The 24,621-nt window shown below is 44.1% G+C and overlaps 1 protein-coding gene across 1 annotated transcript in view; it reads left to right on the top strand.

Moving 5' to 3' along the window:
- The window catches only part of LOC147012178 (rho GTPase-activating protein 5-like), a 142,074-nt gene that overhangs the window by 18,563 nt on the left and 98,890 nt on the right, over window positions 1-24,621 (top strand). Inside the window, exon 2 of the mRNA XM_085855954.1 lies at window positions 5,677-6,536. Within this exon, the coding sequence (XP_085712080.1) occupies window positions 5,889-6,536 (648 nt within the window). The 5' untranslated portion in view covers window positions 5,677-5,888. The remainder of the gene's footprint in view (window positions 1-5,676; window positions 6,537-24,621) is intronic.

The following is a 24,621-nucleotide window of genomic DNA, read 5'->3' as shown; positions in this document are numbered from 1 at the left end:
TACGTGCCCGTTTAAAAAAACAAACAAAAAAACTTCAAACCGCGACCAAGAAACAACAACCACACAGGCCGTTCCATCGCTTTGGCGTGCCCGTACGTGCGTGGCCCGGAAGTTCGCATATCGCAGTCACGATTATTCACAATTTAGTTTTAATGGCCAATTATTCAATTAGCGCCAACGTATTTTGACTTTTCGCAATATCATCGCAAGGAAAAACACAAAGAGAAGGGAAGAGAAAAAAAATTACTTCCTGCTTCGGAGCATACCAGCTCACTCTGATGTTACCAAAATGTATGCACCGTCTAATACGAAAACGATCATAACTTGGGGCATTGTGTTTATCTATAAATGCGCATAAGTAATCGATAAATTATTGGAATACACGAAGTCATCACTCTCCGGAAGTCCGTACGTTGTAACCCGTAATGGGGAACGCGGCTGAGGTTCTCTTCCCCCATCGGCCACGCCCACGCAGCAACGTGTCCTGTCATTGGTTGGTAAATAAATGGCCATAACTTGGGAAGCACTCATCCGATTAATATCAAACCTTGAAAAGGCACATCCTCAGGTCCCCAGCAATATATCTGGCAAGTTTCAATTAGATCGGACCAGTGGTTATCGAGAAACAGCGGTCACAGACACACACACACAGACACACACACACAGACACACACACAGAGATTGCTCGAATTATAGATAGATGATATATTATTTCAAAACTTTCTTAACTCGCAGAATGAAATTTATGAGACGCTCTCAAAGATAAATTTGACCTCTTTTTAATGAGGAGATGCTTTTAAATCTATTTGGTTTGTAGAATGAAATATCAAACCCATTTATCTGTGACAGATAATGAATATTTATTCACTGCACCAATGGCATCCACTAATCATTTGAGGCTCATGATTATTCAACATTTTTACCCTGCAACCAACCGCTCCAGTTAATTTTCCCGTCTTATATTTTTAAACGACTCGTATGTTACTTTTTCTTTTCCTGACCATCCCTGTACTTTCAATGTTGGGATTTACATGATATCCTTGTCTTAGATCTTGCATGCCAAACTTGATTTATGGTGAAGCAGTAGGAGAAAGACTGGGCATTTAACAACACAGAGCCTTCCTGAGGGATATAGAGTACAGTAGATCTTAGACTATCTGTATTGAAATTGATCTGTGTACGGATTCGCATACTCACTGATGCACAGACCAATTACCACAATATCTCCCACCTCAATTGGGTGTACGGGGTGTTCCAAAAATACCCGGACAACCTTGGTTATTCATGTATTTAGAACCACAAATGAAATTTTCTGATATAAAAACTCATAAAGTTTTCTGCACACCATCAATACTCTTCAATGTGGGCTCCATTTGTCATGCGTGTAAAAAATCAAGGTGGTGCACGAGTTCTTGCCATGTTCGGCTCATCACGTTTGCGTCCACCAGTGCGCCTGCAGCTGTGATCCGAGAACGAAGATCCCGCAGGTTTGTCACCTTAGTGTTGTAGACAACATCTTTCACAAACCTTCATTGAAAAAAAATCAAGGGGGTTATTTCTGATCATGAGGGCCAGGCAGTTGGTCCATCTTGGCCAATCCAGATACGTGGAAAACTTTCATTCAGGACGGCTCGAACGACTAAAGCCCAATGAGGAGCGCTGTCCTGTTAAAAATTATATCAGGTCACAGGTCTTCAATCTGTGGGAAGGCAAATCCTTCCAACATGTTCATGTAAACTGTTGAGAACACTGTATCCTCCGCAAAGAAAAACGGACCCACCAAGTGGTCATGGAGCAGGTCACATCACACCACACATTGACCTTTGGACTGTCGCGTATGTGTTCATTGACCACGTAGGGGGTTTCAGAGCCCCAGATCCTCACTTTGTGCAGGTTGACCTTCCCCAATACATGAAAGCAAGCCTCATCATGACCTTTTTCAGGTAATCTTCATCATTGTCGAGGCGACTGAGCATTTCCAAGGCAAACGCCTTGTGTTTGGTCCCGTCATTTGGTTTGAGTTCCTGTAGAATCCGCACTTATCGGCATAAAGCTTCAGTCCTTTATGCAAAATCCGGGGTACAGTGGTGGTTTTTTTTTTGTATACCTTGGTCGAGGCTCGTATGAGAGCTAACACACAACTCACAGCAAGGAGGCATGAGACAAGAGGGGCGGGAGTGGAAGGGACAAAACAGTGGGGAACAGACACATTAGGTGAACTGTGGAAGGGAGAGGGATGGGGATGGGACGGGGAACATGGCGAAGAGAAGATGGACATTTCAGGGACTTTCAGGAAGGAAAGCAGGAGAAATTAAGGAAGTGGGCTTGGGTGGATTATCGGGGGTAGAAAAGATCGAGGATTTGGATGGGGGAAGATAAGAGGTGGTGGTGAACAGCTGTTTTGAAAGCCTGGAGGGAAGAATGGGAAAGAATAAAGTGAGGAAGTTTATTCCAAAGGCGGGAAAAAAGAGGAATGAAAGAGTGAAGATGAGCAGTGATTCGTGATTTTGGTAGTTTTACCAGAAGGGGGTTGTTGGCGGACCTTGAGCGCCCTGTGGAAATGTGGTGGGGACAAATCGCAGAGAGAGCAGGGGGGCAAGGCTGGAGAGGAGTCGGTAGAAGACAGAAAGACCACCGACCAACCTGCGGTGATTGAGTGAGAGGCCCAAAGACTCAGCTTCATTGTGGGAGATGCCGATGATCTTAAATGCCCTGGTTTCGACAGCGTGAAGCCGAGAAAGGTGGGAGGTAGGAGCACCAGCCCAGAGGGGAGAGCAGTACTCCATCAGGCTACGGACAAAAGCTTTGTAAGTGGTCAGGAGCTCAAGAGGGCCGAGGAAGGACTTAGCACGACGGAGGATTTCCAGTCGGCGACTGGCTTTTGAGGCGAGGTTGGAAATGTGACTTTCCCAGGAAAGGTCATGGCAGATAGTGAGACCTAGAAGCTTGAAAGAAAAGACTTCTTCCAGAGGATTGTTGAGAAAGTGGATGGGGGGTTTTGTAAACGGTCCTTTCGAAGAGACATAGTGAGAGTGTGAGATTTGTCTGGATTGAAAGACATGTTCCACGTGTTGGACCAGTTTGTGATTTTATCCAGATCTGCAGTGAGCGAAGAAGCTGCTGCTTGCCGGTCTGAGGGATGACAGATGGTACGGCAGAGGGTGGAGTCGTCGGCAAAGAGAAATAGAGGATTTTCCAGAGAGTCCGAGAGATCATTGATGAAAACCAGAAAAAGAACAGGGCCCAGAACGCTACCTTGAGGAACTCCAGCCTGCACAGGAAGAGGGGATGAAAGAACTCCATTTAGGGCCACACGTTGACTGCGACAGGAGAGGAAGTCTGCGAGCCATGAGTGGAGATGGCCTTGAATACCATGGGAAGAGAGTTTGGTGAGTAGGGCAGGGTGCTAGACTGTGTCAAAAGCACGTGATATGTCCAGGGATACGGCTCAGATTTCCTGTCTGGCATTGAGGACCTCCATCCATTGATGGGAGAGCAGAAGCAGCATATCCAGGGTAGAGTGACCTGGTCTGAAACCAAATTGATGATTGGAAATCAAGCCATTGGAGAAGAGGAAGGATTTCATATCTGAAGCGATGATGGATTCCATCACCTTGCTGATGATTGGGAGAAGGCTGATTGGTCTGTAGTTACAGGGATCTGTTTTTGCACCTTTTTTATGCAGGGCAGTGATGTTAGGAGTCCCAGTTCTCAGGATGTGCATCAAATTGATTTTCTGGGACTTTATTGAAATGATTCACAAACTTGTTCAACGTCTGCTGCACTTGTGCTTGGTCGACCGGTACTTTTGCTGTTTCTGACAACTTCCAGTCTCCTTAAACCTCTTGTACCACTCTGATAGTCTGCAATGGCGGATTCCTTCCATGTCTTGTAAGCAAATTACGGTGAACTTGCATTTCGGATCTCGGCTTGATGAACCTTTCGACACACTGAGCACACACTCCTGTGGAGTCACCATTTTCTTTTACGTTAAACCACCAGACCTGAAAATGTCGAAAACGTTATGAGATTTTGTACAAAGGGTAGTATATCAAACAAAGGGTATTGTTGTATCATTTGTGGTACTAAATATATTAACAACCAAAGTTGTCCAGGTCTTTTTGGAACACCCTGTATATATTGGAGGACCCTTTTGGTTGTAATATTGCCTCTTGCTGCTCTGAAATTCTATGGACTGTCGTCTTGTTTATTTTAAATGAATTACCCCTTGAGTGCGAATCGGAAAGCAGGGTTAAAGTAATTGATTTACTTTGTCTGTCTGTCTGTCTGTCCACAAATATCAGTTTATGATCAAGGAACAACTTATTTAAATTGAATCATATTTTGAACATGAATTGGAAAACGAACCTGTAGTTTTACCGTACTTTGGCTCTGAATTTGTTCATATCACGCATGCACATAGAGGAGTGAGATAATATTTTTACTCTGTCTGCCTGTCTGGCATTGAAACTGAATTGAAAATAATTCCAAACAGGAAACTTGCTGTTTTTTAGGACATCATAAAGGACACAAACAACAGGCACGAAGAACTAATGTAACATGTTCAATAAGGTGGTGTATAAGACACTGCGTCAACAGTGGTAAACTTCCACATTATTTTTTCTTCAACTATTAATATCTTTATTTTATTTAAATTCAATGATATATTTGAACTGAAGCCTGGTGTTGGCTTTGTGGTTAGGTTGCTGGCTTGGGACCAAAGGGTCCTGAGTTTGAGCCCCTGTTCACTGTTGAATTAACACCATGTGGGGCTGACTCAGCCAGTCATCCTTCTAAGGTCAGTGAAATGATTACTAGTGTATTGGGGTAATAACCATTCATGGTAACCTGCATTGGAGTGGTGACCCATCCAGGGATATACTCATTGCCAATGAAACTGTCTTGGCATCCCTATGCACATTTACAGCATGAAAGGAATGGTATTATTATTAATACATACTTGAACACTGTAGACCACAAATTGCGTTTCATGCCTGGTGTTGACTTAATGGTTAGTGTGGTGGGCTTGGGATCCTCGGATCTTGAGTTCAAATCCCACTCGGCTATTGAATTAATACCAGGTGAGGTTGACTCTGCCCGTCATCCTTTCGAGGTCGACAAAATGAGTGTCAGCTTGCTGGTATCCTGTGTCGGAGTGGAGACCCGTCCAGGATTGTGCCCAATAGCCAAGGAGACTGCTGAGGCAGCACCAACGCTCTGCACAGAGTATGGTCCCAATGGATGGATGGATGGATGGAATAAGTTCGTTTTACCAGAATGAATTTGCATGTTTTTCTTAGTAAAACTGGTGTATATATATATATATATATATATATATATATATATATATATATATATATATATATATATATATATATATATATATATATATATATTTAATATTTTCACTCACACAGTCCTTTGATGGTTAAATAAATAATAAATACCCTCCTCATTTACCAGACTGCAACAGAAATGTTTCACTGCATGTTAAATTGGTCTATCCATTGCATGCGCTTCAATTGGCAGCTTGTGTTTTAAGAATTCTTAAAATGGCAGAAGTACAAGGCCTTGGAGGCTTTGGTCTTGCTCACTAAGCAAGCCATTTGACATTGACTGAAGAGCTTGGTGCTTCAGACTTTGCCTCGTGCTAACTGCTCCTCCTTGTCTTTGCAGTGTGCCATTGATAGCTGGCTGGCATGGTGATTGTGATCTTCTGGTGTCCGTCTGAGGAGTTGGTCTTGGCCCTAACCCCGGCCTAAATGGAGGCTGGACGAGTCCGAGTTTTCACCCTACCCCCTGGGGGCGGCCGCAACGATTGCCGTTACAGCAGGACCACGGGAGCATAGAGAAAACGGACTTTACCGGGGCTGTGCCTCGTATCAGACATGGCAAAAAACCGTGAGGGCAGAATCGTGAATGTGACTGTCGTCGGGCTATCAGGCACAGAGCGTGAGAAAGGTGCGGCGGGCGTGGGGAAATCATGCCTGTGCAATCGCTTTGTCCGTCCCCGAGCTGATGACTTTTATGAGACCCACACATCTCTCATCAGCCAGAGCGATTTTGGGGGGCGTGTGGTTAACAATGACCAGTTTTTGTACTGGGGTGAGGTACGACGTGTCGACGAATCGGGGTCCTTCACCTTCCGCATCGTTGAGCAGACGGAGTTTGTCGATGATGCTACTTTCCAACCGCACCGGAGTACTAACCCTCAGCCATATGTTAAACGAGCAGCCACTGCCAAGCTTTGCTCCGCAGAGAAGCTAATGTACATCTGCACGGATCAGCTTGGCGTCGAGCAGGACTTTGAGCAGCTACAGATGCCTGATGGAAAGCTGACTGTCGATGGGTTCATATTGTGCTGCGATGTTAGTCTTGTTGCCAACCGCCCTTTAGCCGATCAGCTTGACTTTGTTGGAAGCCTCTGTCGACAGCTTGCAAAGACAAAGCGCCCCTTCGTTGTTGCAGCAACCAAATGTGACATCATGGTTGAACAGTTCCTTCGGGAACTCCATTCCTACCTTGCTCGCGCCAAGGTGCTTTTGCTAAATGCCTCTTCTGACACCTCCAACTCCTCACACTCTTCATAGTTCCTTACTTTTTTCCTCTTCCTCCCATTCTGTTGTCCACCACCACCTCATGGCCTCTCACAGTTGTACCTCAGAGCTCTGTTGCACCTTCTGATACCACGTCTCCCTTTCTCCTGCAAGTCCTCTCAATGTGTCATGGGTGCATTTGTGCATTGTCCCGTTTTCTCTTCACTCAACTTTGTGTTGGTTGGCCTTTTGCCCCCTTTTCTTCAGCTATTCCCTGAGTCTTGACACCTGTATTTAAAACACCATTACCACAACACAGACTTAACTCCTTTGACCCTCGTCTTAGTTCTTCCTCCTCTTTCTTTCCTTTCTGTTTGTGTGTCGTTCTATGTTTTACTTTTATTCATTTATTTTTGCTCATTTCTTCACTGCTCCCACTCCTTCTGTTCTTGAATTTGTGCTCATTGCCATTCCAATAAATCCCCATTCTTTTAGCATAAGTTTACAAGGATTAACAGCACAGGAGGAGGCCATTCGGCCCATCATGCCTGAGCCATACCAATACAAGATTTAATCAATCCCTCGATACCCCTTCCCTTCATGTGCAGCCTTTTGGCTGCTAAACTGGTACTCATTTCACCGACCTCGGGAGGATGACAGGCTGAGTCAACCCCCTGGTGTTAATTCAGTGGCCGACAGGGCTTGAACTCAGGACCCAAGGCTCCCAAGCCACCACCCTAACAGCTAAGCCAACACCAAGTTTAATTTTGCATCAGTTGTGAAGACTCTTGGTTCCATTTTCATGGATAATCCGAGTTTAACGCATTTTTTTCACACCCTTTGCATTGGCATCTTTAACGTTAAAAAGGATTGGAATGAAGCAGAGTCAGATTAAACATTGGCATCTAACAGCTCTGAGAGATTAGATTAGGAGTGGTGGAGTGTGGGCGTGGGATGCAGAAAATGTTTATGAGTTGGGGAAGGGTGGGCTGGACATAATGAGATTGGGGTGGTGTTGGGGAAGTGCCACCAGTGTTGCATGCGATAGGGCATTTGTTGACATCTTGGCCTTGAATTTTATTAATGATTATGATGTGTGTAAAAATTTAAATGAAGGGCTTTGGTTACATCATGGGCTGAACGGAGTTTGCAAAAACGATTGCAAGCTATCAGGGTATCAGACCTTGTTGAAACTTTTGTTGGCCGAACCACGTTTCTGTTGTCCTGGTGCTGTGTACACGGGGTGCAGAAATTCAAAGAACGTTCTCCTTTTGATGGAATATTACACTGGCTGTCACAATGGTTTTATACATCTGGTCAACTTGGATGATTTTAGTGTTTTTTTTAAAAAGTTTTACATAAAACAAAAGGTCCAAGTTATATTTACGAAAATCCTGTTTGCTGGAAACAAACGTGACGGGTGAAAAATTGAAAGCGGTTTAGGTTTGGTTAATTCACCTTCATTTTACATATTGACTGGGGTTTGATGTATTATGTTGTCTACACTCACTTTGTGGGTGCTTTTAATGCCATAATTAGGATGACCATGATGGTCTAGACGAGAGGTACGCACACTCACCTCTAAGCTGTCTAGCCTGGGTTTGAATCTTGACCCAGATATAAACTGTCATCCTGGTGTTTCACAGGCAGGATGTTTCATAACTGTGTGTGCCGTCCCTTGGATGGATGTTAAATGGGTATCCTCTCTGCCAGCATTCATTGGTGGATGTTAAAGATGCCCACTGCGTCCATGAAGAGTAAGGCGAGCTATCGCTAGCACCCTGACCAAATCCTGCCCTAACCTACAGAGGGCATTGCATCAGCGGTACAGCTATGCCATCCCTTGGATGGATTAAATCCCTGGAAAACCTTATAGATTACTTACTCTTTTTGCACCCTGATGCTTTTAAGATGCCTTGAAGCGATAACAAGTGTGGCACAACAAGCAAGGAAATGAGTGAACAGGAAAAAGGAGAATAGGGAGAATCATACACGTAAATCAGAGGGTTGCGTTAGGGGACAGTTAATCGGGATAGGAAGTAACCTGGAAGCCAAAATGAGGTGATGCAAAATTGCTGACTTTAAAGGTCCAAATAATCAGAAAATCATGTTTGGTTTCATTAATAGATATGGCTTCACTTTACGCCTTATCGTTGTTCTTTTCTTGAATAAATATCTTTAAAAGAAGATTTCAATTTTATTTGGTGCCCTTTTACACTCGATTGTACCCGCGCCCCCCCCCCAAAAAAACACTTGATTGGCCTCGCAGCTCCCATGACGTCATTTCGAGGTCGGGTTCATACGTGTCCGGTCTGACAGCACCTTCTCCATTATGATTTTAATTATCGTCGTTATCTGGGGATTCTTGATCAGAAAATTATTCATCAAATTAACTTTCTGACGAGTCTGAAGCGAGTTGTGCACCAGTTAGTTATCCATTGCGTGCTGACAATCTTTCCCTCAATTACGTCATGGCAGTTTATGTGGAATTTTTAGGGGTGGGGGTTTTTTTTTTCTTCTTCTTTAGGGGAAATGGGTTTGCTTTTTTTAACTGTAGCATTTCAAACAAATATTAGAATAAAAAAAACCACATTCAGGTCTTTGTTTATTACTTTAAAATCAATATAATCACATCAAAGATAATTTTCTGATTCTGTGGACCTTTAAGCCCTGCATGGAAGCGTTAGATTGAACCGTTGCTGGAAGGCTGTTCCACAAGTGGGCCAAATGAGGATCCAAGGAGTGGAGAAGGGCAGGAAGCTTGGATTTTGGAATGTTAACAAGTAGGGGGTTATTGGAAGAACGGATGTATCGTGGAGGAGAGGAGAACTGAAAGGCCATGGACCGAGAACAAGAGAATTGTGAGAAAACAGAATACACTGACCTATCTGTGATGACAAAGCAGCAGAATTTGCATTTTCCTTATTTTTGAGATGTACCAATGATATTCAGAGCTTTGGATTCAATAGCAGTCGAGAGCGAAAAGTCTGAAGCGGGAAACCTACCTGGGTTGGAGAACTGTGTTATTCCTTGAGCTACAGAAAAACACCTTGTAGGCTGTGAGAAGTTCCGGTTTATCAAGGAAGGTCTCAACCGTGGGAAGATAACCAATCTGTGTCCTCCTCCAATGGTTAATCAAGGGAATTGATTGGTGGGTTCTTAGCCAAACCTTCTGGAGAGAGAAGATGAGAATATGAGATTTGCATGGGTTGAATGACATGTTCTATGTGTTGGACCAGTCCAATCTAATCCCTTCCAGGTCAGCAGAGAGTGAAGCAGCTGCTGCCAACCTGCCACTGCTACTGTATGGGAGTACCATATGGAAAAATGTGGAATTGTCTCAAAGGCTTTTTGAGGGCATCAGACAGAACATTTATTTATATGAGGAACAAAACTTGGTCCAAAACATTGCATTAAGACACTGAAGCCTTCATGAAGAGAGGAGATGAAAGGATAACCATTGAGGACGACATGCTGCATGAGATTGGTGCACCAGGAATTAAGTTGGCCGTGGAATGCCACAGGCAGAGCAGGGTGCGATACAGTCTAAGATACATGTGATACATCCATTCTCACCTCTTGATTGAGATTCAGGCTCACAAACGTTCCCTTCTCAGGTGAAAATGTCATTGTCCAGGTGGCAATGCTTTTGTGATGGTAAGGTGGCAATCGAAAGGAATGGCAGATCAGGCTTTTTTTCTTTCTTTTTTTTTGTATACACAGTCGAGGCTCGTATGAGAGCTAACACACAGAACCTACAACAAGGGGAGCAGGAGACAGGGGTGGGAGAGGGAAGGGAAAAACCTTGTGGAACAGAGACATGAGCTCTGTGGAAAGGAGAGAGATGAGGTGGGGTACACAGGGTAAACAAGATGGACACCACAAGGACTTTCAGGTCCTTACACGACAGGGACTTTGAGGAAGGAAAGCAGGGAATTTGAAGGAGGTGGGGTTTGGGTGGATTAACGGGGGAAGAAAAGATCGAGGTTTTGGATGGGGGAAGATATGAAATGGTGGTGAACAGCTGTTTTGAAGACCTGGAGGGAAGAGTGGGATTGAAGAGAGTGTGGGAGTTTGTTCCAGAGGTGGGAAAAAGAGGAATGAAAGAGGGAAGGTCAGTAGCGATTCTTGATTTTGGTAGTTTTACCAGAAGGGGGTTGTTTGTGGATCTTGAGTGCTGTGTGGAAATATTGGGGGGGGGGGAAATATCTCAGACAGAGCAGGGGGAGCAAGGCTGGAGAGGAGATGGGAGATGATAGAAAGACCACCAACCTGCCTGCGGTAAGAGAGTGAGAGACCCAAAGACTCAGCCTCATCGCGGGAGATACCGATGATCCTAAATGCCTTGGTTTCCACAGTGTGAAGCTGACAAACATGAGAGGCAGGAGCACCAGCCCAAAGGGGAGAACAGTAATTCATCAGACTGGATGAAAGCTTTGTATGTACTCAGGAACTCAGGTGTGCCAAGGAAGGACTTTGCATGACGGAGGATGCCCAGAGGGCGACTGGCCTTGGAGGCTAGGTTGGAAATGTAAAGCTTTGGAGGCAAAGTTTGACATTTTGGCTTGATTTGAGCAGAATTTGTGGTGAAGGGAAGAAGGGAGGTGTGGCGAGGGGGCTTGCAGTCGAGGGGGCTTGCAGTCAAGGGGGAGAAGTAAAAGAAAGTTGAACACACCAACAGCTGGGTAGAGGGACACTCAGAGTAAGAATGGGCACTGGGGGAAAAAATGAGGAAGTAAAGGAAGGGGGAGGAAGACAGGAAGGTATAGAAGTGGGATACAAGCTGAAGTACAAATGAGGTGCTGAATCAACAGGAGGGGAAAACCAGGGAGTTAAGAGTAATGGAACAAATAAATGGAAATGTGGGGTGGAGGGAGAGGGAAGGAAGCAATAACTTTTAAAGGAAGTGGTAGGCTTGGGGAGGCTTAATGAGAGTAGAAAAGATAATGAATAGGAATGGGGGTGACATAAACAGGAGGTGAACAACCATCTTGGTTCCTTAGAGGAAAGAATGAGTTTGAAGAGACTGAGAAGAAGAACAAATCTGTGAAGGTGAGCAATGATCCTTGGTCTTAGGAGCATCAACAGAAATTGGTTACTGGCAGACTGTGTGCCCTGGATAAATGTTGGGGGGACGAGGGAGGGGGCGGAAGACAGAGAGGCCACCGACGCGTCAGTGATGCGGGGGCAGCAGGTCCAGATATCCAGTTTCGTCACAGACAATTCCATCGATTTTGACAGCCTTATACTTCACGGCATCAAGACATGAATGGTGTGAGGCAGGTGCACCAGCCCAAAGGGAAGAACAGTGCAGTACTCAATCGAGCTGTGGATGAAGGCCATGTACATTGTTAGAAGTTCAGTTTTGCAAAGGATAGACTTGGCACAACACGGCATACCCAATTGTCAGCTGGCATTGGGGGCAAACTTAAATACAGTATGTGGTTTGCCGAAGAGAGATTGTGGCTGATGTTGAAACCCAAAGATTTGAGGGACTGCATTTCATTGAGAAGTTTGTCAGGGAAGTAGATTGAAGATCGTGCTTGGTCCGTCAGATCGTGCTTTCGCCGAGACAAAGTGAGCGTGATATTTGCCAGGGTTAAAAGATCTGTTCCAATTGTTAGATCATCTCCTTATTCTGTGAAAGTCTGCAGAGAGAGGAGGCTTTTGCCTGCCTATCTTAAGGGTGATTGATGTTATGGCAGAGGGTGGAGTTGTCAGTGAAAAGATAGATTCGCAGATAATCCGAACGAGTGTTGATGAAGATGAGTAACAGCACTGGACCCAAGTACACTACTGCTTTGAGGGTGCTCTCGCCTCCACAGTAAGAGTCGATGAGAGGATCCCGTTGAGAGCCACACGGTGACGATGAGAGTGGAGGAAGTCAGCAATGACAATGAGAGGAGGTGGCCTTTCATTCTGCGGCCGATGAGTTTGGAAAGCAAAGCAGGTTGCAAGACTGTCGTATGCTGGGGATTTGTGCATTGACATGGTCCTGATTCATTGGCTGAGGTTCAGGGCCTCCGTCCATGTGCCAACAATTTATATTTTCTGATTTAAACGTAGCTCCCAATCTGCGATTAGGCCGTTCATGCAGCACCGGTCCACCTCGTGCCAGAGCAGCGAAGAGGAATTGGTTTCCCGAGATGCTTTTTGTTTCTCAAATTCCAAATTTCTTTCCTCAGTAGTGCAATGAAACTTGTTCTCTATGTTTGTTCTCCATTTCATGATGGCATCAACTCCTTATGTTTTCATTCATTTCTTTCCTCTGGGGTTCCCTTGGAGACGCATCTCATTTTGAGGGTTTTGTTATCAGCGCTGCTGTTTATTTTAAAATCTGAATACTTTCCACGCGCGTTTAGGCTTAGTCTAATGATGGGCATACTTATTAATTTTTTTAACCTAATTTTATATCAATTGTCATCTTTTATCGATTGGACGAAGTTCTACACTCCCATTATTTTTCATGAAAATGGATGGCCATTTCCTTTGTGGGTACTTTTTATTGCAAAATGTATTGTTGGCATTTTATTTTAAAATGTTATTGTACACCGAATGCATTTTTTTAATCGGTGTTGCTCGATGCAGTTGATGTTGAAAGTATGTTGAATGCAAATGTTCCTTTGGGTACAGAGACTCCTCTGTTTGTGCCCCGCTTGTGCATTGTACCAGTCGATCCATGGCTGGCTGCTTGTGTGCACAAACCCTTGGTTTGGAGACCATCCCAGTTGTTTTGGAGGTGGGGTGAGGTTGGTGGTGGATGTTAACCGAAAAGCTCTGGAGTGGGAGCGGAGGGAAGCGCTCTCTTTCAGGACAAGATGAAGGATGGGGAAAAAAATTTAACATGTTTGAGGATTTTTATAATTCTTCTTATTATTCTTCTTTAACAGCAACAATTATTCCCACATTCCTGTGGGAATGGTTTGGGGGAAGCTTGTCCTAAGTCTTTCACAAACCTACTGGCCAGGCCTGACGTTTGACGAAGAGGGCAAGAATTTTGAATTTTTTTCTGGGTGCCAGCAACCTGCTCCCCTACTGTGGGGTCTTTAACATCCACCAACTAATTCCAGCAGACCCGATGCCTGGTTAACATCCAAATGAGTGACAGCGCACACATTGATGAAACACTGGGATGACAGTTTAAATCTGGATCAGGATTCAAACCCAGGCTAGACGGCTTACAGGTGAGTGTGTGTACCTGTAGGCCATCCTGTCAGCCCCATTTCCCTTCGAAGATTAAAAAAAAAAAAATACAAACATGTTCGAGGATAAAAATAATATAATTTTATTCTATTCCCCAACGAGAAATGACTTTGCTGAAATGCGAGTTGGGAGGGGTTTTGTGATTTTATCTTCTCCATTTTTATGAATATATTCACAATTTTTTTCTACAACCATTAATTTGCATAATGTGTCCCAACACCCGATAAAAGTGAACAATTCAACAAAAAATATGACACAAGGTTGCACAAAAGATATTCAAATACAAAACTTTTGAATACGTATCTCATCAAATAGTTCATTTTCTAATTGAGATTATTAAAATGGGGAAAACATCAAAACCTCGAGTTTATCATTTTGGAGAATATTAGGTAGATACGATTTGCATACTTTGACTTCTATTGTATTGTTAATGATTTTGAAGTGACTACTTTGACATGACTCAATTCATGAGGCTTGAGGAATGTCACGTGTATGCATACGAGTGGTTTTTGGCAATTCACAGAAATAATTGTTCGGAGATGGTAATGTATAAATACAAGAGTTTTTTTTTAGATTGCTGCTGATGATGAGGAAGTTATTGTTCTGTGTGGTAGATGAATAACTTATTAGACTTTGTCAATGTGAGTGTCGGTCTGCATCAGCAGATAGTTACCTAAAGGATAGCTCAATCAAAATGACGTATGTGTGTGTGTGTGTGTGTGTGTGTGTGTGTGTGTGTGTGTGTGTGTGTGTGTGTGTGTGTGTGTGTGTGTGTGTGTGTGTGTGTGTGTGTGTGTGTGTGTTTTCAGTGATTAACTTTTGTGAGCACGGGCAATTTCAAATTGGTTACAATTTCATAATTATTCTGTTCCTGGATTCAAATCCTATTCATGAAAATATAGGAAATACAGTGACGTTTGCACGAAGTACATGCTTGAGAGCCTCATCGGTATGCATTGCTGTCTACGCTATCACTGATGATTCGCCAACTGGTCCGGTAGCTGAGGGGGTGTAGAGCATTGGGATTCTCATGTGTGAACGTCTTTATAGTTGTTGAGGAACTCTGGGAAGGTTTCGAAACAGCGTAGCACTTACCTTGTGTATGTCTTCTTCGGTTGCTTTATGCAGTTTCTTCAGCCGGAGGAGTGGAGGAGGGGTCTATTGTTTATATAAGACACACACACACACACGAAGACCCACCCACATCTCGCACCTGTGAGTGGAGGGAATAGCCAATCAGCTCTCACCTAATCAACTAAACCCAGGTGACTAGGATTGTATAAATAATTGACCCCTCCCACATTCCTCGAGCCAAATAAGCTGCGTAAAGCACCCCAAGAAAACTTACTCAAGGTAAGTGCTACGCTGATTCGAAACCTCCATAGAAGAAGTTCCGAAGAAGGGTTCGAAACAGCAAAGCACTTACCTTGAGTAAGTCTTCCTGGGTTGCTTTACACAGCTTATTCGACGAGAGGAGTGTGGGAGGGGTCAATCATTTATATAATCCGAGCCAGCTGGGTGTAGTCGATAAGGCCAAAAAAAAAAAAAATGTTGCATTGGTGTAACGGGTCACTGAAAAATAGGGTAGGTCGGTCGGGATCTTTTTTTTTTTTTTTTTTTTTTTTTTCTTAATAAATCCCTCCCAACATCAATAAATCCCTCCCCCGGCTCGAGTACCACCCTTTTAGTCAGCGGGTTCTGTCCGAAACACTTCCGGGTTTTTGCGATCGCGATCGCAATCAACAAGATACTTGAAAACGATAGCAAAACAACAAAAATAGCAATAAAATAGGGTCGGCAAAATTTTTCGATCGCAAAAAAACAAAAACAAAACGTAGGGTCAGCGGAATTTTTAGGGTCGGGCGGGTTACGCCAATGCAACATTTTTTTTTTTTTTTTGGCCTAAGGTGAGTGCTGATTGGCTATTCCCTCCATTCACAGGTGAGAGATGTTATTTATTTATTGACATTTGCACATGGTACTTGCTTGGGAGCCTCATTGGTATGCATTGCTGTCTCTGCTATTGTTGATCATTCGCCAATAAGTGATGAAACTGGTCCGGTAGTTAAGGGGGGTGCATAGCATTTGGATTCTCATGTGTGTACGATATGCGCACGTCTTAAAAGTTGTTGAGGAACTCTGGGAAGGGTTTGAAACAGCGGAGCACTTACCTTGAGTAAGTCTTGTTGGGTTGCTTTACACAACTTATTCGGCTAGAGGAGTGTGGGAGGGGTCACTCACATGTGTATGTATGTATGTATGTATGTATGTATATATATGTATATATATATATATATATATATATATATATATATATATATATATATATACATATATACATACATACATATATATATATATATATATATATATATATATATATACATACATATATATACATACATATATATATATATACATACATATATATATATCTTCTTCTTCTTTCGGCTGCTCCCGTTCGGGGTCGCCACAGCGGATCATCCGTGTGATCCGCATAGTGATTTGGCACATGTTTTACGCCGGATGCCCTTCCTGATGCAACCCTGGTCGCCTCTTACGACACAGGGATATGGTACACCTATTTTAGCCGGGGTATACACCGGCCCAGTATACTGGTACTCATTTCGCCGACCTCAGAAGGATGACAGGCTGAGTCAACCCCCTGGTGTATTAATTCAGTGGCCCAACGGGGCTTGAATTCAGGACCTTTTGGATCCCAAGCCGCTGCCCTAACCACTGCGCCAACACCAGGCTCCAACATATATATATATATATATATACAAATACAGTACATATGAGGCCCCGTGAGGAGGAATGATGAAAGCGACATTTTTTAATGATATGATGATGATAGGCTGGGATGATAGGGGAAGGGTTAAAATAGTGAAATATGGCATTAACTCCAAAATGGCCGATGTGTCCCTTACATCACTCCTCCTCGCGGTGCCTCGTATATATACACATTGTTACGGTGCCGGTGGGTCGACCGTGAGCACGACCGCAAGATGGAGCCGCGAGCTGGCTCGACCGATCACCCGGAATTTAAAGGTCGTCGCCCCGGATAAGTCCGGAGCGGATGGGTCCTGACTGGACCGAAGTTCGCCAATGGATAGACCACATGGGGTGGGGTCGATTGCCAACTTTTCAATTTACCTAAGCACCCATGTGGCCCGACTACTGGGGAAGTTCACCCTCTGCCGACTTTGTCCGAATCGAGTCGCTATCGCTGACTCGGATCCAGCGTAACCGAGCGGAATTACCAAAGTCGGGCCGGACCAAATGAACAAGTTACGAACACTAATCCGCAAACACGCGTCATGTCGAGCCAATGAAAGAAACACAAAACGAGCTGATACATTTAACAATTGGGATTTATTTATACAGTAACAATGGGGAGCTAGGGCACACAGAAGAGCAGAACTATACCGAATACAATAAATGCAAGTATATACAGCGAACAAAGCACTTAACAGTTTTTTACTTGTTAGACGGGCCCACGGACACACATACACACACCCCAGAAATGGTGGCTGATGCGTTTAATGCGGACTTCAGCTCGGAGGGACAGATGAGCTGAAGCCCAGGGACTGCCTCGGACCTTTCCACCTCGTGTGGTCTTCAAGCTGTTCGGACCGGGCACCAGCGTGGGGGAGCTGGATCCAATCACCGCAAGCCGCGATCCTCTCCGAGCTCCGGCGGATCCCCTCGCACTCCGGACCACGTGCTGGTGAGACGAGGCACCGATCCTTCCCGACTCATTATGTCGCTTCCCTGAAGAACCACCGACCAAGATGAGGCCAAGAAGTTGCACCAAACCGGGAACCAAGCAGAGACCGTGAAGAGCTCCATGCACCAAGAAGAGCCAGCCGAACCAAGATGAGGCCACGAAGCAGGACAAAAGCCACCCGAAGATCCAACTATTCCAGCCGAGCTGAACCAGCACCAGACCAACAACCTCGGAATCTCGAAGGCTCACCGAAGACTAACCAGAACCCCCCTCTTATCCCTCTCAGCCCCGCCTCGCTTCCGGCGTGACTCATTCGGCCTCGTGCGCCGCCCCCCGCAACCGCGGGTGGGGGCTGTTTACGTCGCTTTCTGCTGGACCCGCCCCAACCGTCATCCCTGTTTACGCCGTTGAATCACGGAATGGGAGGGCTCTTCTTCTTCTTGGTTGTGGAGGAGGGTTGTTCTGATTGAACCCTAACTATTAAAATGAATCACAGCACATTTACATAGATTTACCCATTAAACAATGGAAGGCGAGCTATCTATGGAACACGTACTTACCAAGATAACTGAGCTAAAGCACCTGAATGTTGAGTGTGATGGATTTCTAAATTCGCAACAATATATATATATATATATATAAACATTAAAAAAAATGTCGCTCACATCACTCCTCCTTGCGGGGCCTCATAAATTCATACATACATACATATACAAATTATACATATATATATATATATATATATACATACATATATATATGGATACAAACGAACACGACATAATAGTGACCGAAACATTTCGTGCTGCACTCCTCAGGGTAAAAAATCGCAGCAAGTGAAGAAGGAAGTGAAAGCGTGTGCTTTATATGCAGGTCTCAATAAAGTAGACACTGATTGGTTCAGCCGTAATGACGTCACGGTTAATCCGAACGCCCATTGGTCGGCTCATCATCTTCACCTCGAGCTCCCATTGGCTGGAGCAGAGTTCATCGATGATTGACGTTTGCAACCACATCCTTGAGAGAGGGGGATGGGTTTCCCCTAAGGTCCATTCGCCATTTGTTACCGTACTCCCCTTGATCTTTCCATGCTGAAGGAGACACAGAGATCGTACAAATTCCTTTTGACGACATAGTATTGCATCGGTGGTAAGGATGAAGGTTGCTTCCAACATACGTAAATGAAACGAGCTCCGACCTCGGCTCAATATCCTGAACATATCTGCATTGTACTGGTCTGCACAGATAGGGTTGGCAACCAGGTGCTGTGCAATGACAGATGAAGCAGGTACAGTGTCCAGTGGTTGCTGGATATTTCTACATGCTCACACTGGTTGTGTTCTAACCCTCACAATCTTTCTTTGAATCACCATGGGGACGTGTTGTTTGATCCGATCAGCCAATCCTAGTGTTGTGCGGCCCACGTACCGAGCTTCACATCGGCACTTGAACTCAAAAATAACATTGTTGGTATGTGAAGTGGGTAGCACATCCTTGTTGACTGACGTCAGCAAACGGCGAGAGGTAAAAATTACTCGGGGTTGCACAGCCAGAAACGTGTTGGATACAATATGTTTGATTTGTACTTCAAACCTTCGTGATGATTGCCCTTTCCAGGGCATCCTGATATAGACTGGACGTTTGTTCGGACCAATCTTCCGATCTCTTGTCGTGTCTAGAAGCTTGTGTGTGTATCTCTTAACCATATGCTCAGGATAACCATTCTCACCGAGTATATTCATGATTTTGTCAATTTCAGCAGGAACATTACAAGGTGAACAAATCCTCTGTGCCTCTGTTAACCAGGATATTGATCAAGGCAATTTTGTACCTCATGGAGCTGTAGGAGTCCCACCGAGTATACTGCACAGATGCCAACCCTCCCGATTTCATCGGGAGGCTTCCGAAAATTCACCCAAACTCCCGCCCTTACGATCACTATCCTTATCCTCCCGAAATTTTGATATTTTTGCACTGTTCACTAATCAGAATGTACTAGTATGAGAATTGAATGAAAAGCATCGTCTGCTACGTATAGCATGTGGTAACTCCATAACGTTCGCTGCTACCAAATTGTACGTAAAAAATTGCAAATTCAAATGAGGAGCAGCGAAACATTGGGTCTGGATCTCGCTTATGCGATCATGCACTGAGATTTAGTGCATGCGGTATGTATGCACAGTGTATATGCATGCGATACGCTCACCGCATGCAGCTGGGCCCCGTACCAGCCCGGCGGTCGCGACCACCGTGCGGTGTTTAACAGCCGCTAGAGTTCTACGAGTCGCGCTGCAGCTGTGGAACATCGACTTCGAAGTTACCGATGCTTCAAGCCCTCGATGTTGATTACGAAATGGCAGAAAAAAAGCTTACGAAGACCAAGAAATGGTCTCAGAAGTACAAGACCGAATACAGTCTCCAATACCCGTGTATTCGAAAGTCTGAAAGAGGAATTCATCATGCGTATTGTACAGTATGCAGCGTTGATATTTCAGTTGAGCACGGAGGTCGCGATGATATTCGGAAGCACGTTGGAAGCAAACGGCACACAGACATTGCAAAGGAGAGATCTTCGAGCACGAGTACCGGTACACTTCTGAATTATTTCACCAAACAAGGGACAAGCGAGGAAGAGGATGTTACCCGAGCGGAACTTCTCTTTAGTGGATTTATTGTGGAACATAACTTGCCCATATCAGTCTCAGATCATGCTGGACCTCTATTTCAAAAGATGTTTCCAGATTCAAAAGTTGCTTCAAAGTATGGATGTGCAAGAACAAAAACTTCAGCAATAATTGGTGAGTTGTCAAATGTTACTGCTTCATCTATTGCCGATATTGCTAGACTAGCTCCATTTAGCCTAGCTACAGACGGTAGCAATGACAGTGGTGAGGCCCAGCTATATCCTGTCCTGATTTCGTACTATGACAACAGTGCTGGGATTGTGAAGCAAGGTTTGCTAAGTTTGCCTGCGTGCAAACAAGATTCCACTGGAGAAAACATTTTCAAACTGCTTGATCATGAGTTCAGTGACAGGAAAATTCCGTGGGGAAATTGTGTTTCCTTTTGTGCTGATAATGCCTCTGTCATGGTGGGCAAGCACAAAGGAGTCGCTGCTTATATCCACAAACAAAATCCAGAGTGCTACATCATGGGATGCCCTTGCCATATGATGCACAATACGGCCAAGAAGGCGGCTCAGGCCTTACCCATTGAATTAGATGACTTTCTCATCGATATTTACTACTACTTGGACAAAAGTAGTAAACGCGTCAAAGGAGTGAAAGCACTGCAAGAACTCTGTGATGCCCTGACACACAAGATTCTGAAGCATGTCGCAACAACGTGGCTGTCCCTTGGTCAGTGCCTAGACAGGCTGATTGAACAGTGGGAGCCACTTCGCCTCTTCTTCAAAGAAGAAGTACGAAGAAAAATGCAACCAACTGTAGCCAAGACTTTAACAACGAGCAAGAAGGACGGCACTGTATCTACTGCCAGTACTGGCACTGCAGGATCAAGCACTAGTGGAGCAGCATTCACCACTACCACTGCAGTATCTGCTGCGAAGAAGACAGCAGGGACAGCACCAAAACCAATGCTGAGAGCAGGTAGCATCACCGGCCCTTCATCACGTTCATCTACAAAGCAGATCCCTTCAGAGTCGAGAAAGACTGTGATAGTCCCATCTACAGGCAAAGAAGGACCCAAGTTAAGTTCTGCTTTTGCCAAATCACTTGATAGAAGCTCAGCAAAACCTTCGAATCAGAGGTCTTCTTCCTTGGCTGCACCTACCTCAAGCTCTCTCCTCAAACGTAAAATTGGATCTGGTACTACGAGTCTGACCTCTTCTGCTGGCAGTAAACGCAAGTGTGATCGCCCTGCGGCTAAGTGTACTACGAGTTCTACAACTAAAAGCGCATCTTCCTCAAACACTGTGCAGGAATCTAGAGAAAAACGTGTCAACAGGATGTTCTTGTCTCCACAAACAAAACTCTATTGTTTCTTCCTTCGATATGCTAACAAGCTTTTTGAGAAGGGGAATCTTCTGCTCCAAAGAGACGAACCCTGTATTCATCTCCTGCACGGAGAATTGAATGGTCTTCTGAAAGATATCTTCGTACGGTTTTTGAAACCATCGGTGTCATCGGTTGCTCTGGTAAATGTACCCTTCTCTGACAGAAATCATCAGAAGAATGATGAGGACCTCATGATTGGGAACGATGCCAAACTGTATATAAGGGAACAAAGGAGTCTCAAGAAATCCACCTTCACTCTGAGTGAGTCAGACATCCAAGGTTTCTTCAGTGCAGTTCGCTCATATTATGTGAAAGCCTGCAATTACATCTTCAAAACCTGGCCGCTAGATGATGAATTAGCCAAGCATGCTCAGGTGCTGGATGTTAAGCTACACCAAGAAGTGGGGTTTGACTGTGTGGAGTTTTTCATCAAGAAATTCCCCTGTCTGTTCAGTGGCGGTGATAGTGACATATACAGTCTTGAGAGTGAATTCGCTCACTACCAGGCAGACGCCTCCATAGCTACAATTGCTACTGAGACAGTGAGAGTGGATGAGCAGTGGCATCGGATTTCACAGCTCACAGATCCCTGCACTGGTGCCAAGAAGTATCCTAATTTGAGCAAAGTGATGAAGGGAATCTTGGTCATTCCTCATTCGAACGCATCATGTGAGCGGGCACTCAGTCTTGTACGGAAGAATCATACTGAATTTCGTCCCAATTTGAGTGTCAAAACCCTGGAAGCTCTCTTAATTGAAAAACTAGCTCATAGCACCCCTTGCTACCAGAGAGAATACAGCAAAGACATAATCAGAAGGGCTAAAAGAGCCACACAGCTGTCACTCAGCAAAGCTGCCATGGAAAAAGCAAGCAGCAGTAGTACCAGCCAGTAAGGTAAGAAAAATATTGCTTCTTTTGTGCTTTTTGTTAATCTTTGATTGTCCCCTAACTTACTAATATTAACATACATGTAACATTAAAAAGTGCACAATTTTCCCCTTTTTTTGTTCAAAAAGTGGGAATTCTTAACATGTTAAATGCTCCAAAATAGGGCTCAGAGGGCACTAGAGAGCGTCTAGAACCCCAGAGCTTCCAGGGCCCTAAGGCGGGCCCTGGACCCCGCCGCAAGGGTCGAGCGCTCCGCGCTTCGCGCACATTATTTGGTGTCAGTTGCAAATCCTCCCTAATTCTGATTTCCAAAAGTTGGCATCTCTGATACTGCCCTGTGAAAGTGGGCTTCCGGTAGACAGATGTTGTGAAATCAAGGTTGAATTTATCAACCAACACGTCCAAAAACGGAAACGTGTTTGAAGATTCCAGCTCCGTGGTAAACTTCAGCGCTGGATGGAGAGTGTTGAGCCATGCCTGGAAATTGTCACATGCCGTCCGAGACTCGAACAAAGCAAAGATGTCATCAACATACCGATAGTATACGATGGGGGAATCGACCCCTTGCCGACCAGTCAGTTTCTGCATTTCATGATGGCCTACAAAGATATTTGCAAGAGCTGGGCCTAATGGAGAACCCATGGCCACATCGTCCGTTTGAACATACATCATGTTGTTAAAACTGAATTCCACCTTGTTGCTGTGTTCATTAATTCAAGGAAGACGTGTTCCGAGATCACCGGTTGTTCCAGATCGGTGTGATACAGCAAACGTGAGCACATCTCAATCGTCTCCATCAATGGTACATTCGTGAACAAGCTTTCAGTATCAAAGGTTGCCATGATGTTGTGCTCACTTGTCGGTGTTTTAGCTCTAATTGATTCGGCTCAATATCCTGAACATATCTGCATTGTACTGCTCTGAACAGATAGGGATATCTATATATATATATATTAGAGCTAAAACACCAACAAGTGAGCACAACATATTGGCAACCTTTGATGCAATGTTACTTGGTGGACAGGTTGGGTGTGTGACAAGGAGCAAATGATTCAATTTTGGTGAAGATACGAATCCGGATCCGGATTTGATAATTGCCTCCGCCACCGAGGGTGAAGGAGGTTATGTTTTCACCCCTTTCTGTCTGTCTGTTTATCGCCTACAGGTCACAATTTTCACCCTATCTTCACGAAACTTCACCGCATGATAGAGTTTGTTATATGGAAGAAGCCTATTGTTTTTTGAGGTCAAAAGGTCAACATAGGCCGAAGGTCAACAACTTTGTTGAGATTTCTAAAATCCTCAATTTTCATCCGATTGACGTGAAATTTGAAGAAACTTTATATTTCAGGTCAATGAATGCAACCAGCCAATCATTTTTGAGGTAAACATGGGCCAAAAGGTCAGCATAGGCCCAAGGCCAACAAATACGGTGTGATTTATAAAATCTTCAATTATCCTCCGATTGACCTGAAATTTGAAGAAGAATTATATTTCAGCTCACTGAATTCAACCTGTGAATTATTTTTCAGGTCAACACATACCAAAAGATCAACATAGGCCCAAGGTCAACAACTAAGGTGGTGCTTCTAGAATCCTCAATTTTCATCCGATTGACATGAAATTTGAAGAGGATTTATATTTCAGGTTACTGAATTCAACCAGTCAATTATTTTTGAGGTCAACGTGGGCCAAAAGGTCAGCATAGGCCCAAGGTCAACAAATACGGTGGAATTTTTAAAATCTTCAATCTTCTTCTGATTGACCTGAAATTTGAAGAAAAATTCTATTTCAGGTCACTGAAGTCAACCTGTGAATTATTTTTGAGTTCAACATCGACCAAAAAGTCAAATAGGCCCAAGGTCAACAACTAAGGTGGTATTTCTAAAATCCTTAATTTTCATCCAATTTACTTGAAATTTGAAGAGGATATATTTCAGATCACTGAATTCAATGAGCCAATTATTTTGAGGTCAACACAGACTTAAAGGTCAACATAGGCCCAAGGTCAACAACTAAGGTAGTATTTCGAAAATCCTCAATTTTCATCCAATTTGCTTGAAATTTGAAGTGCACATATTTCAGATCACTGAATTCAACGAGCCAATTATTTTGAGGTCAACACAGACTTAAAGGTCAACATAGGCCCAAGGTCAACAACTAAGGTGGTATTTCTAAAATCCTTAATTTTCATCCAATTTACTTGAAATTTGAAGAGGATATATTTCAGATCACTGAATTCAACGAG

This window comes from Eptatretus burgeri, chromosome 15 (genome assembly GCF_056783735.1).
Source record: "Eptatretus burgeri isolate ZD-2024b chromosome 15, Ebu_testis_v1, whole genome shotgun sequence".
Taxonomy (NCBI): Eukaryota; Metazoa; Chordata; class Myxini; order Myxiniformes; family Myxinidae; genus Eptatretus; species Eptatretus burgeri.
This window is presented reverse-complemented; position numbering and strand designations above follow the sequence as displayed.